Source organism: Girardinichthys multiradiatus, chromosome 21 (genome assembly GCF_021462225.1).
Source record: "Girardinichthys multiradiatus isolate DD_20200921_A chromosome 21, DD_fGirMul_XY1, whole genome shotgun sequence".
Lineage (NCBI taxonomy): Eukaryota > Metazoa > Chordata > Actinopteri > Cyprinodontiformes > Goodeidae > Girardinichthys > Girardinichthys multiradiatus.
In genome coordinates this window covers 27088571-27105346 of record NC_061813.1, presented here as the reverse complement: position 1 = coordinate 27105346, position 16776 = coordinate 27088571, and the positions used below count along the sequence as shown (strand labels likewise).

Sequence of the window (16776 nt, the reverse complement as noted above, 5' to 3'; positions counted from 1 at the left end):
GCTGTTTTTCTACTACTTAGGAGGGAACGACCATGTTGTGATAACATATGTCCCAAATAAATCACTTTCTCCTTGCAAAACTGCAGTTTATCCCTAGAGGCTTTGTGCCCCGTCTGGTAGAGATGTTTCAAAACTGTTATGGTAGCTTCCTCACAGTGTTGTTGAGTGTCTGAAGCTATAAGAATATCATCTACATACAACAGGACTTGACTATATTCAGGCACCTCACAGGTGCTCATAGAGTATCGTAAGGCTTGTGTATATACATGTGGACTTTCACTGAAGCCTTGTGGTAGTCTGGTGTAAGTGTATTTTTTCCCTTTTAAATTGAAAGCCAAATAAATGCTGTGACTCTTCATGCAGTGGTACTGTAAAGAAAGCATTGCTAAGATCTACCACTGTGAAATATTTTTTATCTGGAGTTAATGAATGCAGTAATGTATGTGGATTTGGAACGTCTGGACTCGCATGTCACACTATTTTATTTATCGGTCTAAAATCCTGAACCATCCTCCACTTTCCTGTGCTGGCTTTCTGCACTGGAAAGATAGGTGTGTTGCATGTAGCATCAGGTGCTTCCCTTAATATTCCTGACTTCAACATATCTTGTATTACTGGCTCAATACCCTCTTCAGCTTCTGGCTTTAAGGGGTACTGGCGAACTACTGGCCGTTCTTCAGATATTAATTTAACCTTACATGGTGGAAACCCCTTTATAAGTCCTACATCAGTTGATGATTGGGACCACAGTTCAGGTGGGACAGCAGCTAAGGCAGGGTGCCTGTTGCTCTCTTTGCTTTCAGCTAGGCCCTGTATTTGTCACTTTGCCTCATCCAAATGTGTCTTTGGATGAACTTTGACTATCCACCCTAGAGTGAGTTTCCAGATTCCTGTGTTAGGATCTACTTTCCAGTCAGAGCTTGTTAATGCCTCATATCTCCCTCTTTCAGCACGCTGTATAAAGTTTTCTAATTCTTTCCACTGACCCCCCACAGGTTTAGTTAATGACAGATGAGGTGTACTGCCTTTAAACTGTTGAAGCTGTCTTCCTGACAGTATGATTGAGGTGGAGGATTTCCCTGTTTTGGGGTCAACATACAGGTGCTGTATGGTAACAGTCTGATTATTTTCTCTGTGAAAAACAGTATCATACTGATGATCTGGCCCTGCAGTATTTTTATATCTCATGGTTACATGGAGCTCAGTACCTGGCATGTACTATGCCTCTTTGGAGCTTTGTTTTTCTCTGGTTCTCCTCAGTAGTTTTCGAGCTGTTGGTGTGGGGCCTAGATCGAGGGACCAGTAATAATGTGGCTGTGAGAGTTCATTCAGGACTAGGGCATCTTCTTCTACTACAGCTTTCATACCTGTTTCTGTTGATACTATATTTATATGCAACTTTTGCATAAGATCTCTTCCCAACAGGTTTACTGGGCATTTTTGACTTATCAGAACAGGAGCCTGACAAGTAAGTTTTGTCTCAGGTTCTATTATTGTTACTGGTGCACTTAGGTAATGTACCTCTGATGTGCCAGCTGCTGATCTAACATGCACTGCGGTGTTAGAATATTTTACTCCGGGTGGAGGTTTAGTTAGCACAGTTCTACATGCCCCTGTATCACACAAACAGCTATACGCTTTGCCATTTATTATTATGTTTTTATATGGCAAATCCTGCGTCCTATTCAGTGCTATAAGTTCCAATGCTGCTTGTATATCAATTTCCTCCATTTCACTACTGTTTCTCTCTGCTAGTGGGGGAGGAGGTGGGGGCTGTGGCTGTAATTGTCAATTCTGGGTAGAATTGGGGTTATACACCCGCTTTTCATTACATTCTCTCGCAAAATGTCCTGGCTCATTGCAAATCCAGCAATTGTCATCTCTTGCGCCAGGGTTTTGTAAAATTGTCCTACATTCTCTAGCATAATGGCCTATTTTTCCACACCTCAGACACACATTGCTCTGTGTGTAACTGTGCCGTGGCCCCCCTCCTCCTCCTCCTCTGTGACCTCTAAATCCCCTCCGTCCTCTTTGCCCGCTTGCCCCTGAGCGATGCAAAGCCATTAAACTGTCTTGCATTCCAAATGTATCTGTCTTCCTATCTTGCTGTGTTTTATGAGCGTGCTGCGCGTATTCCAAAGCTTGTGTAACAGTTCCTGTATTTTGATGAACCCAGTGTTTGTCTGTATACCGTCTGAGTTCAATTTTAAGGCCTTGCAAAAAGGCTCTCTTCAACTGTTGCTGATAGGCTCCTGCCTCTGCTTCATCATATGGTATAGCAGAGTTTGCTCTAAAAACACGTCTCATCCTATCCAAGAAATCTTGTGGGTCTTCTTCCTCCTTCTGTTTGCATTGTGAGATTTTACCATAATCTGCTGTCTGTATATAAACTCTTCGAATTATTTCAAAGAGTAAGCGTAAGGTGTCCCTTAAATCTAGTGAATTATGTGCTAATATGTCACCATTATCATCGCATCCAGTGAAACCTCCTGCTACTCTGCACAGCGGTGGCCAAACAGCTGGGTAAAACACTGGAGCATCTCTCTGCCATTAAGATGAAAGCTTCCTCTGAGTTCTGTAATAGCGTCTAGAAATTCTTCCATGCCTTCTTGTATCTGTGGGATACCTTTCAAAGCAGCAGTTCTGTCTTCCTGTGTCAATGGTCTATATACTAGAATAGTTGGTGGCTGTCGGTGATTAGCGTCACCTATGTTTGGATTTGCTACCTGAACTAGAGGAAATGTGTCTCCCTCTAAATTTATTCCAGATGGATGAAATTTCTGTTCGTGAGCCATTAAGGCTTCGCCTGGGTACATGCTAGAAATTGTTTTCTTATCTTTACTCCTAGTTCGCACTCCTGTGTCCCACCAGGAATTAGGAGACCAGGGCTCACTAGAAGAGCTCTGTTCTTCTGTTTTAGAAGGATTGCTTAATTTTTCTTGCTTACTTATAGGAGTTGTAGGAACTGCTACAGCTCCTTCTATCTCTCCTCCAATGTGTTGTGCTCCAGCCTCCTGTCCTGCTTCCTGCATGGCAGGGGGCCGAACACCTTGCTGTCTGGATGCGACCACTGTTTCCTCATGTGGGCGCACCAAGACTACAGCTGTCAGCTTCTCCTGTCGCTTCTCCTCCTTATTTCGCCTCTGCATGATTCTTAACTTACTTTGTTCCAGCCATTTGTCTGAGAATTTATACTCAACCTTTCTCTGTTCCTTTTTAGTTGGTTTCTTGGTTTTCAGTATTTTTAATTTTAAATCTCCTTGTAGTTTTAAGATATCGTTAATATTTAGTTTACCCAAGAAACCATGTTTTTTATTCCATCTATGACAGATCATACCTGCTCCTTCTACATAATTCTCCATAAACTTTACATACCCTTCTAAGTTAATTAATTTACTTTGTTTCTTCCCCATGATGTTTAATTTTAGTTCACAATACTATAAATGTCCCAAATAGAAATTCACTGGCATAAAATTCAAGGAGTGCACATTAACACGCCCTTCTACTGCGACTAATTCGCAGCGGTGTTAATTTTCTGGGATTAAACCCGACCTTTATCTCCAAGAATCACCAATACGTCTTTCCATTCTGGGCAAAAGAAAACACAAGACCAGCAGAATCATACTAAGATTCTTCCAAAATGCTTAGTCTTCCAAACACACAAAACAGCACTCACACAGTTAGTATTTTAACATATTTATGTCCCTTCAGCAATATGTATGTTCGACCTAGCTTAGCTTATGAGCTCTCTTTATTATTCAACACTTAATTTATTTCCCTTCCGGCGGAATGTTACCAACCAAATTATCCAGTTCACTTTACGGCGCCTAGTCGTTTTTAATCACTTTACGGCGAGATAACTACCTAAATTTATCACTATTTCTTTGCGGCGAAATAAAACCTTTCCAATGCAGTGTCCTTGACCGGCGACACACTACCAAACGACTTTAAAGTACTTTTCTTCTTTCATTTATATAGCGCTTACTCTTATCTCATGTATTGTATTTTAAAACTATCTCACCTTGGAGTTGACTTCTAGGTGACTCTGTCGGACCTCCAGAGTCACCCGGCGCCGAGCAAGACAATAATCCACCGGCCAGATGCGAATGTCACACACCGGGACTTTCAGTCACCAGGCCTAGGTGCGGCTGTGCGGCAGAGCTTAACTCGACGTCAGGCTGTTCCCGGAGATCCGCCAGTCACTGCAAAGAAAGATAAAATCAGTTTAGTTCTTATAATCTCCGGCTCGAAGGACCAAATTAATGATAGGTATTATTTAATCAACTCAGAGGTAAGGAACGACACAGAGTCAGTTTTACTTGTGGCAAGGGTAGCTCACACTTTGCAGTGCAAATCTACAAAGTATTAACACTCCTCCCTCTTTATTTATACATGCTTGGTCACACACAGTTCAAACAACATTCAAGGTGTGTGTGTGTGTGAAAGGTTAGGGTTCATGTGTCTTGATTTTAAGCAGAGAGAAAGGAGTGAGGATTGGTGCCAGTCCCTAGATGTTGCTGATAATAGCAAAACTCACCCTTCTCTCTTATCTCTTTGTCTATGGCATGTGGGGGAAGAAAGCACTTAGAGCAGACACAAGTGATAAACAATATAAAAATATTAAAAACCCTAACAGTAAGGTAATATCATTGAGTGGAACAAACGACTAACATTAGCATTCAAGAGAGAGCCTAGGCTGAGCTAGTAGCCAAGGGCAAATGCAAAACCCAATGCTAGTAGAGTCTTGTGACTAAAGACGTAGGCCACGCTATGCTATGCTTAACTAAAAGCCAAAGACATAGACAAAGGCCTAGATAGGCCTAGGCTAGTAACATAAGTGCCTTTCTACAAATACAAACATGAAAATACAAAATACATGTGCTAACCATTGCCACTGCCATGGATCAAAAATACTCTTCCAGGTCCTTCAGTATTAGAACGCTAATCTTTTGATGGACAATTATTAATACTATTCTACCACTAAACCATTCACACAACACTCAGATGGTTTGCTCTTACTGGATAAATTACTTACTCTCCAGGTCTTTAAGGAACAAGAATAAAACTTCAAACAAAAACAAAAAGCCTCAAGTGGTAAAACTCTGATAATAGTAATGTTATATGTAAGGGAACCATTGTATTTGAAAGGTCTTCTGAGGAATCATTTAGATGAAACAATAATAATGTTTACTTTTGGGACTTTTCCAGATGCACACCGAGATGGTACATGCCTCCCGTGATGGTCAGCACCCACTTAGACATCCACCTATGGGTCCTCCATCACAGCATCCCCTGCAGGGAGCACTCCCATCTAGTCCGCACTCCATGCCACCATCTCCCTCCCGAATCCCATTTGGCCAACGACAGAACTCCGTTCCTGGGAACGCCACCATTCCAAGGGACCGGATGTCTAACGTCAATCCTTCTGCTCGCTCCATCTCTCCTTGTCCCAGCGCTATATTGGAAAGACGGGACGTAAAGCCAGATCAAGACTTGGGCGGGAAAAGCCACACTCTAACCAGAGGGAATGAGGGGTTGTATGCAGATCCATATCTGCTCCAAGAGGCGCGAATAGGCATGGTTGCAGGTCATGGGCCACACTCCAACCCAGGACTTGATGGTCCAGAACATGGCATGGGGGGATTTCACCGTGCCTCCATCCGCTCTACAAGCTCTTATGGTGGGCCCAGTCCTACAGACACTATGGATCACCCTCCTCTGTACAGGCAGAAGTCCCGGAACAGCCAACTGCCTACTTTGGGTTCCAAGACTCCTCCTCCATCCCCTCACAGGATGACTGAGGTACGGATGATTGATATCCACAGCATCCCCCCTCATGGTGTTCCACCTCATGCTGTTCCCCCTCATGGTATTGCCCTGGAGAGAGGCTCACCAGTGCGCCAGTCCATCAGGAAGGAGGAAGTTGCAGGCACTAAGCCCAGAAACAGCATGGGATCTCCTGTGGCCCCAGAGCCTCAGGGTCACTCTCAAGGGCCCAGTCCGGCTCCAGGTGACCAGGAGACACGGTAAGCAACCAGAGGTTAGATGTTGCAGAGATTTGGCATGGGATTGTTAATATTAGAACTGAAGCATTGCATGAGAGCACGGACTAATTCTGCATCACAGTTTTACTTTCACCATATGCTGCTGAGTTTCTGTGCCTGGCCATGTCTCTAATTTATCATCCACAACTAAAGCCAAGTATAACCTGTCTTCTCACTGTTTTTCAGCTTCAAGGTCTGTAAATTAAGTTTGAGCAGGCTAATCCATTTGTGTATACAAACATCTGTAAAGTCTGAAGTTAATGTTCCCAATGCTAACAATGAAACAAGATAGTCTCTCAAAGGTAAAATATTTCCTTTGTGAACATCATTCCATCAACAATCACTCAGCTAGGTCTACAAAGTTATTTTACTGCCTGTGTTTGGTTTTTCTGCTCCATGTTAAAGTACGTGAACACCGATGAACGTTCAAGAGGCATCTTTGCTTTCATGGTGTCTACAAGAACCATGTGCATATGCAAAACCTAGGAAAACATTCACCGGGCCTAATAAGTAAATTAACTCACAATGTCAGTTCAAAAGATCAGAGATGACCACTTGAGACACTTTAAAACCTTTATGAGAAGGCACTGAGGATATTTAAAAAGAGTAGGGGAATTCAGTAGGAAGGTACTGAAGTTAACCTTTAAAACAGACTCCCACTCAGCTGCCATCAAATATATTTTTGTGTGATATTCTGTGCAAGACTAGAGTTAGTACTTGACTTTGTGTCCATGTATTGTCCGAAGCAGCCATAACCACAATCCGCCCTGTGTCCTTAAATTGCCCCACATTCTCCTTTAAGATAAACATTTGGAGCAGAAGACAAAGGTTGCTCACCTTTCTAAGCACTTTCCTTACCAAACAGTCTTATTGTATGATTTTGTATTGCTTCCTCTGGTGTTTTGGGTTTCTTTATGACGTATTATTTTCAGTTTTCAGTTTCCGTTTTCATTTTATTTTTGATAGCAACCATACGTTCTTTTTTTTTTTTTTAAAGAGTAAAACAATTTGTGTTTTTACCCTGTTTGACAATCTTTGGGCTCTTTTCTTCCATAGTGCCACCTGTTCAGCTTATAGCTTTTGGACAGGAAATTAAGTTATGCTGTAGTAACTGAGCATTTTTGAATTTATTTCAGTCGTTTTGCATTCATTGTATTTATTAAATGCAATACATATACATATACTGTATATATATATATTTGCATAAATCCTAAGTATTAGAATCATGGGGAAAATGTCTATCAAATGCTATGTTTTTCTTTCTGTTTTGCTTCCTTAACGCGTGGCCTTTGAAAAAGCGTAACATAACATCTGAAATGCCACTGTTCTATGTGAGCCAGTACTGATCTAACTAAATAGTCTCATTTATACATTCCAGTGCAAAATTTTAATTTAAAACTATGCCTAATAATAGGCAAAATATATTAATTTTTCAAACGCAATAATTGTAGTTTTTAAGGATTATTGTGGTTGATTTTGTTTATATTCTAACAGCTATAATTAACAACAATTAAAATGTGTTTTTTGAGTTTCAGATTTAATTAAAATTCAATTCTAGTCATGATAAAATCCATAAATTTATTTCTTGTCTATTACCACTTATCCATTTGGGATTAGCCAGTGCCTAGCTCCCATGGTCATTGAGTTAAAGGCAGAGTTACACCCTGAACTGGACATGTGTCGGTGAAAAACCGTAAAAATTCCATTTTTGCCACAGCAGTGTCAGGTTACAGATCATTCCCTCTGTGTGTCACAAATAAGCTCCCTCAATGTTGATTCAAGATATTAGAACAAATAAAATCCAGTTTCTAAAAATTAAACCTTCTACTTTATCAGCTAGATTATAGCCCCTTAAGATTTTATGATCAATTAGTGTTATATCTTTAGCTTTGACAGACAAATATACTACTAAAAACAAGACTGTAAAACAAATTTCTGGAATAAGTCTGGAATACTTTATCAACTATCTTTAGCTACACTCAGGCAATTATTTTCTCTTCGACACAATTTAGTAAAAATACATGTAAAAAATAAATTTTTAGAAGTTTTAGATTAGGGATTGCCATCACAATAATCAAATGTTTTGCTAATCTCATTCATGAAATAACTAATTTCACATAAAGGAATTTAAATGGCCAAAGCTTACAGAAAAAGACATTTTTTGTGCCATTAGCTTCATGAACTGTTTCTATTTGTTAGATTTCTTAGTATTTTTAAAAGTCATTGTTTTGATTATATTCATTCAAAATACATCCATTCATCTATCAGGTATTAACCTGTTTAAGGTCATAGATGCCTATCCCAGCAGTCACTTTGAGAAAAGTGGAGGTTAACCCTGGAGAGACTGCTGGCCAATCAAACGGCAGCACTGAGATAAACATTCTATTTTAATCTAAAATAATTTTAAAAAAATACAAATTGGAATCTCTGTAAATGTTTCTTCAAGAATTTCCCCCATGCTTCTAGTATTTGAATTTGTTTCCATAGTGACTCACGTTCACCAAAAGCAGAAACAAGACAATGTCAAATTTAATTTACTATCACACAATAACTTAGTTATATGTGGAAAAATATATATAATTATTCAAGCAGTAATATCTACTCAGAATTTTTGCAAATCAGTTTTAAAAACAAATAATGCTGAGTACATTTTCAGTAAGCAAAAATAAAAATAGCAGCAAATGATTCTGTTAAGAGCATTCATAGTGAGCTATTTGTGTTAATATCAGTAGCATTTTCTAATATTTCTGCAGAGAGCGAATGAAGTTTATGGAGCAACAGATTAACAGCTTGACTGGTCTTGTTCATCATGTACTTTTAAAGGCCCCAAACTCTGGTGGCAACAAGGAGTCTCAAAGGTAAGCGAGCCCATTATGAGAGGGTAAGATCCAAGAGAAAAATAAAATAATTGCAAGGAAGGATAAAGGATTTGACTAAATAATGAAAAATCAAACAGATTAGACTGATTTTAAAGTCATGTGATCTCCTTGTACTGGCTTTGTTTATGGTTTTACCTGGCTGCATTTAGATTCTTTGCATTATGATCTTCTGTTTTAATGTGTACTTGACAATTAGTGACTGCAGTGAATTTGTATGTTTCTATGCTATGACATGAAGCTTAACATCATTAACACTACTTTACCCTCTGGTTTAACTTGTCATACTTTAATGTCTTCATCATTACTAATATTATCCTTTAAACCTGAAATCTCAAAAGCTTTTGGTATCACAATCCTGCTCTAATGGGTTTTTCTGCATGCAGTGAGAGAACACCAAAGACTCCATCTCCAGCCCACAGTGCACCTATTTCAGGTTAGTATTACTGTAATTCCCTTCAACCTTATTTTTCTCTAACTCTTTTTAGCTTATAATCCCAAAATATCTTGTGCAGACAAGCCCACAAGTCAGCGTCTGTCATCAGGCCGCAATGAGCAGAGTGGAGGAGAGTGAAAAAACAAACAAAGTCAGGCTTCTTTTGCTTGTCATCAGCTCATATTTCCTCACAATACATCCAGTTTAACTTGAGCTAAGAGGCAGGAATCACCAGAGCTCACCCAAACCCTTAAAGCATTACTTAAAACAAGATGCTATTAGTTTCTAAGCTTGCCAAGAGGACTCAGTGATCCAATCTGTTCTCTGCAGCTCCCCGCCACTCAATCTGAGTTGAAGAAAACATTCATAATCTCCACTGCCAGTGGCAGAGCAAAACATGGCATTGGTTGTGCTTGAAAAGTTCATCCTTAGACAAAAACCTTCCTGTGTGGCCTTCTGTTCTAAATATCTTTAACAGTTACAGTCTGTTATGTGAATCAACATAACAGTATGTCAGTTATACAACACATTACTGTATGTGTCCGTTTTAGATGGGTGTTATGACTTGAAGGCTCAAACAAAAGCAGGAGTTTGAATTGTAACTTGTATTTCAGGTCAGGACATCTGTAAGGTGTATACATGAAAGAGCTTCTGGATTAAACAGATTAAAGTTTGTTTGTTTTACATCCTCCAAGTCTGCTTCTCCTATTGAAGTTAATGGATTGCTTGTGGAAAGAAGTGTTTCTTTCACTTTATGTTTTGAAGTTATTATTCTGTTTTTAATTAAAAGGAAAGAAAGGTTGATTTGTTTAAAATCCAATATCGTCAAGGTGGACTACTTATCATATGTGATGCAAGAAAGTTTGAAGGGATTATTTAGTCTAAATATGGCTGTTCAGAATCAGTCAATCAATCATCAGTCAATCAATCTTTGCAACTACCTTACCCCTAATAAAGTGTTGCCGGGAAGAATAAAAAACCTGTATTTTTGTAACTTCCAGCCCATTATGCCTGTCAGTATATCAGATTAGACTATTCTCTCCTGCTATGTTGGGCCTTAGCTCCATTATATACCATTGTCATTGGTGGCTTCCACAGTCGTCACTGATTTTAGTCTGAATGCAGCCAAGGTGATATATATAACCCACTAGTGCCTTTAGAAGCAATTCCACACAGACCAAGGACCATGTTACTGGCACTTCGCCACCATCTAGTGATTGAAGTTATGCCCCATTATGGATTATTTTTTGCTAATTTGCATACTAAATACCTACATTTATCTTTATTGTATTTGCAATATTCAAATTAAAAATCTCTGGTCAAATTAGCAGTCACTCGACAACAAAACCAGCTATTCTCCAGACCTAAATCTAGTAAAATACCTCTCAGGTTGAGCTGAAAAGAAAGTATGTAGAACTCTAAATGATCTACAAAAATTGTGCAAAGAGTAGTAGTTAAAGATCATTCTCTCCGTATGCTCCAGCCATGTGGCTCCAGCCAGGCAAAAGGGGGTTGTACAAAGTGTTAGAAGCAGGGGTGCTAGTAAGTGCCGTAACCATAATTTCACTTTAAAAATCTATATCTTTACCTGGGATTTTTTTCCACCACTCAGTGCATAAATTAAAAATTTAGATTTTGTTTTTTGTGTATGAAATTATTCTACTGCCTTATAAGTGGAATCCATTTCAGGACTTTTTACCCATCTTTTCCACAGGTCTCAGTCGACAAATATTAGCTAACTTGCAGCCTCGCTTTTATCTCTGAGAACATATTGAAAACAATTTCATGAACTTACAGGTGGTGTAATATATTTGTGCATCTGTGCTCATTTTAGAGGCGTAAAGCTTTCCTGGAAATCCCAACAATGTTTATGAAACGTTTTTGTTTTTTTTTTCTTGCCCCAGGTGGATCTTCTATTATGGCTCCTAAACCCAATTCAGCCCCACCAGACAAGAACTTATCTCCACTGAAAGTGAATCTCCTGCAGTTCAGGAAGAATGTTTCTGACCTCAGGATACAACTCCATCAGACGAGACAGCTGCAGGCAAGAACTTCATCTCCTTTTACATGATTTTTACTGTTTTGGTTATTTTTCAGACTTGTTTGCACACATCTGAGCCTACATGCATCTTAAAAGTTCTACACTGGTTTGCTAATCTCTGGTGTCCTCTCATATTGTGTTTCAACTGTGTACATCCCCTCCAGGTTCAGAACCAGGAGGTTTTACGGGTGCAGCTGAAGCGGGCAGAGCAGGAAATTAGTATTAAACTCACAGAGGCCATGCAGCGGTTGGAAGACCCTGTCCAGAGGCAGAGAGCTCTTGTAGAGGAGGACAGACACAAATACTTGGGTCTTGAGGAGCGCGTCCTCATGCAGCTAAGGTAAGATTAAAAATTTTAAATAAATAAAAATACATTTTAATTCCTGAAAAGGTTAAGATATTATTTATGGTGCATTAGGATTTATCAAAATAAAAACATTTAAACATAATTTACTTATTCAAGTAACTGAAAATATAACAATGTGTCAAATTTTGACGATTTTTTATTCTTTTTCCTCAATTTTTATGAATCTGATTTTACCAAAACAGTGCCTTGCAAAGGTTTTCACACCTCTTGATCTCATTAATATGTAGTCATATTTAGCAGAGCAGTAATAGTAATAATAATAATAATTTCATCACGTTACAACTAGAAACTTCAGTGTATTTTATTGCCATTTAATGTGATAGACCAGCACATAATTGTGATATTAAACAAAAATCTGAAAATTGTGGCTGCATTTATATTCATCCTACTTTACTCTTATACCCCTAAGTAAAATCCAATTCAATCAAGTCACCTGAGTAGTAAACAGGGTCCACCTGTCCACCTGAACTGACACACCTGGCAAGGAGACCATTAATCTGAGAAGAAACCAAGAGGCCCATTGTAACTCAGCATTAGGCTGAAGCTGTGGGGAAGTTACAAAGGAGTTTTGTTGGGTGTCCAAAGTGCCGCCCGCATCTACTTTCTCCTTAAATGGAAAATATTTGGTACAACACAAGCTACTTTTCTTTTATTAGCCATGTTTTTATTTTGCTTTTATTGTAACTTTACAATAAGTAGGGCCACATACCTCAAGCGACTTTTTACTTAAAAAACAGATTTGGACACAGCCATTTATCAAAATTAGCTACATACAGCAAAGGTTTCAAAGAAAATTGTCGTTGTTGCAGAGAATAGTAAAAAAAAACGAAACAAAATAGAAAAATGACAAACATCCGACACCCTTTTTTTGGATCTACAGTGATTTAAACTTGTCTTCAAAGGTCCCACTATTTTGTTTAATCAAAATATTGCATTGTTAATTTGTTGCTGAGCAAATATAAAGATAATAATTCAAGATAATAATTCATAATGAATATATATATGAATATATATTTGCTTTTTTACATAAAAAAAAAAAATTATAGTCCCTGAGTTCTTTCAACTTGGCATTTTTGACCCACATTGAAAACATTTGGAGAGAGCTGGTTTAAATTCAATAGTATTCATGTGTTAGAATGACCCTAATGTAAATCTAATTAATAATCTGTGGCAAGACATGAAAACTGATGTTTCCATCAAGATATGCCCCAAAAGTATTGACTCGGGGAGACTGAATATAAATGCACACAACAGTGTTCAGATTATGTTTTATTTAAAAGCATGTCTCAATTTCGTTTCTCTTTACAGTTATCAACTACTTGGTGTTGGTCACATAAAATCCAATTAAAATACATTGACGTTTCTGGTTGTAATGTGGCAAAATGTGCTCAGTGGGTTTGCACTGACATGCTGCACTTTCATAATCTAGTCAAGACGCTTAGCTTAGCAAATCAGCTACTTCTAGAATTCCCAAAGGTTAAAATCCCGAGGCAACTGAGCCTTTGGGCAACAGCGACAGGTTCTAGAACAGCCTGCCATGGCTCATTAGATCTGCCCAGGCCCTGGAAATTTTCTAAACTTTTCTAAATTCTACTTTTTGACTTTGTGTTTTAAACATTTGTTTGTAAATACATTTTATGGCCAGTTTTACAACTTTCTATTTTGCACAGTGATGTTTTAATTTTTTGCGTAAAGCTACAGCTGTGTACTTACTTTTTATTTGTTCAGTACTTTGGTCAACCTTTTCTTTTAAATGTGCCTTATAAATAAAGTTTGAGCTGAGTTTAGTGGAGTTGGGAAGCTTCAAGTCATATGAATAGTTTTCTAAGGCACTGTCACTTGTCGCTTGCTGTTGCTATATTTAATATGTCGGAAAATATTGGTTTCAACATATTAGGAAAAATAAACTGCAAATGTTTGCAGGATTTCATCAACGTTCTCATTTAATAAAATGAAGAAAACAAGAAGCCAGAGAAATCACTACGTTTAGGGTGTAAAGCTAAAATCCTCTGCTGAACAATTAAAACATGAATAACATCTAGAGATACCTCTGCATTCTGCAGGCTTTAGCTCTTTCTTGCATGATGTAACTCATTTAAATTACTTTTTGAAGTCATTAATAGTACGTCCTCAGAGGTAGAGCTAAATCATCCATGAGCATTTGGAATGGAACAGAAGGGCTTTAGCGTACTGGGCGAAGTTAATGTTACCTTCCAGACAGTCTTTTTGAAGGAACACAGATTTTTCAGCAAGACAACCCTAAACCACTTTGTGCAGACATGCAAAAGCACAACTCTGATAAAAATGTCAAGTTGCTAAAGTAGCTGAGCTGCTGTCTGGTCAACCACTAAAAACATAACAAAGGAAACTCTGAAAAACCAAACATTTTACCTCCAGCTCCCAAACCTTGTTATAAAAGAAGCTGATGCAACACAATAGCAACCATACACCTTTCCTAACTTTTAGAAGCGTCTTGGTAGATATCAATTCAAAATAGGGACATATTGAACACACACAAGCTGTGTTGTCCCTGCATCAAAGGCTTTTAGAAGCCTTCGAGCAGAGAGCAGACACACCCATGCAGCTCCAGTAAGTTCTGCTCCATTTGAAGGAAATTCCCCAAAAGGTTTCGTCTTCTTTAGCTCACCTGAGCTATTCAGTCCTCCACTCTTAGACAAGCCACACCCTCCAAATCCTCTGCAGCTCACAGGTTTATACAGGCATGCTCTGCCTGTGCTTCTGAGGCTGCAGCCTAGAACAATAGTGTAACTACTGACTACCTTGCTCTTATTTTAATTCACTTGCCTCGTCACGCCAACAGGGATCCCTAATTAAATCCTTTTTTATTTTGATGTGTTTACAAGACAAGGTCAAACGGTGCTGAATTTAATTTGCAGAATGACTTGCAAACGTATTCATACCTCCTCATCTTCTTCCACATTTTGTCATGTTACATCTGCAAACCTTAATGTAATTTATCAGGGAACTGGTGTAATGGACTGGCACAAAGTAGTGCATAACCATAGAGCGGAAGGAAAATTATGTATTTCTATTCACCAGCAGGAACAGGGAAGCTGGTCAGAGTTGATGGGCAGATAGATGGAGCTGAATACAATCCTGGGAGAAAATCTGATAGAGGCTATAAAAGATTTGTGACTGGGGTTCACCTTTCACCAGGACAAAAACCCTAAACGTACAACCAGAGCAACAATGGAATGGTTCAGATCAAATCATCTTCACCGTCAAATTCCAGACATAAATCCAAAAAATGTTGTTCACATATGCTCTCCATCTAGTCTGACTTGGCCTAAACCTTTTTGCAAGAAAATTGACAAATACTTAGCCTCTAGATTTGCAAAGCCGGTAAAGCCTTACAGCTGTAATTGCAGGAAAACTCTAAATATTGACTCGGGGTCTTGAATACATATGCATGCTGTACGTAACAGATTTTTATGGACCATTTCCCATTCACTTCATATTTATGTAATACTTTGTCTTGTTCTGTCATAAGAAATTAAAATGAAACCCTTTGAAATTTGTGGCTATCATTTGACAAAATATGAAAAAGTTCAATGGGTATATATTTATTTTATAATTATTTACTGCACTTAGGGTGCCTTCCAAACATACATTTGGAACAGTAGGTCCAGGGATAGTAGTTTATTGCTTCTTTAAAAAACAGAACCTGGCAGTAGGACTGAATTGGGTGTTTAATATTCTTGGTACCAAGACAATGATATATTAGCAAAACATGATTACTGTCACTTTAAATAAGGTGTGGTAATTAGGACTGTTTGCTTTGGGGTGAGTGGGAAACTGTGGTTTGAAACTACCACAATCTGAAAAGTAGTGGTGTGTCTCACATTTTTAAATATTTCACATTTAAAAGGTTTGATAGTATAATAATTACAATACATGACAGGAGGCAAAAGGCAATAAGACAAAGAACATTTTAGACACAGGGAAATGCACATCATAGCGAAGCCTTGATACAAAAGAGAAATCTCTTTTCCCTCTAACAGCTACAATTTCCATGACTCCCCTCACCAACTGGCCTTGGCTTAGCCGGGCATTCAAGTCACTGTTCTCATTGGGGAGTTCCATAAAAGGTTGTTTCTCAAGGTTACCTGACCACAATGAAACACCATTTCAACTGTTCTCATGCAAACCAACTCGTCGCACAATGTTATCATTGAGCACATTTCCCCTCGGATTTGGCGGCTTTCTTTAGGAGTCTGCTGGAATGGCTTGGTGAAAAGTGTTCAATGTGAGAAGTTGCCCTTTCACAAACAAGCTCTCAATCAGTGAGCCAACATTTTTGGTTTTGGGATTGGACACATTAAAATCAAGCCTAAGCAATAAATATATTGTGGAAATTGGTTTTATAAGTGGGAGATGATTATTGTCTGTCTTCTGAACATTTTATAGACAGAATGTACGATTTCCTTTTCTAAGGATCATGTCATTACGGTCACCTCTGCTCTCCTACTCTTGCATCTGAATAATAGGATCATTTATTGCACCCTGCCCCCTGGTGTCTGTAAAGCGGGTATACTACACAATTATTTATTTTATTTTATCTTGCAGAAGAGAACAGCAGAAACGTACATGTTCCCTTCTACTAATAAAAAGCATATGTTTTCATGTTTGGATAAAGGAGAATGTGTCTATTACCCTTTGAATAATTTTCTTTCTTGTCATTTCTGCAGCGAGCTGGAGCAATATGTAGGGTCTCTGCAAAAGGATTCAGCAACAACAACCAGGGTGGTGACCTTAAGAGATGTGGAGGAGGGAGCAGTGACTCTGAGGAAGGTGGGAGAGTCTCTGGCAGGCCTTAAAGGTAAGATGAAGGTCAATGAACTATGTACTTCCTTTGAACCAAATTCCAAGCATAAATAGTAACTAGCAGATGAGCTCTAAGTTTTACCAGCAGTTGTAGGACCAAACAAAACAACATTTAAAAATGTGGACTTTACAATATATTAGTGATAATTATTTCATAAAATTAAAAT

The 16776-nt window shown here is 38.5% G+C and overlaps 1 protein-coding gene across 13 annotated transcripts in view; it reads left to right on the top strand.

Annotated features, from left to right (window-relative positions):
• Positions 1–16776, top strand: part of si:ch211-285f17.1 (sickle tail protein homolog) — a 197614-nt gene that overhangs the window by 162430 nt on the left and 18408 nt on the right. For 12 of the 13 annotated variants that reach the window (XM_047349215.1, XM_047349211.1, XM_047349214.1 and 9 more), the window contains 6 exons: positions 5209–6026; positions 8798–8902; positions 9307–9356; positions 11261–11400; positions 11562–11737; positions 16474–16604. In XM_047349215.1, the coding sequence (XP_047205171.1) occupies positions 5209–6026; positions 8798–8902; positions 9307–9356; positions 11261–11400; positions 11562–11737; positions 16474–16604 (1420 nt within the window). The remainder of the gene's footprint in view (positions 1–5208; positions 6027–8797; positions 8903–9306; positions 9357–11260; positions 11401–11561; positions 11738–16473; positions 16605–16776) is intronic. The other variant, XM_047349213.1, reaches the window with a different exon arrangement.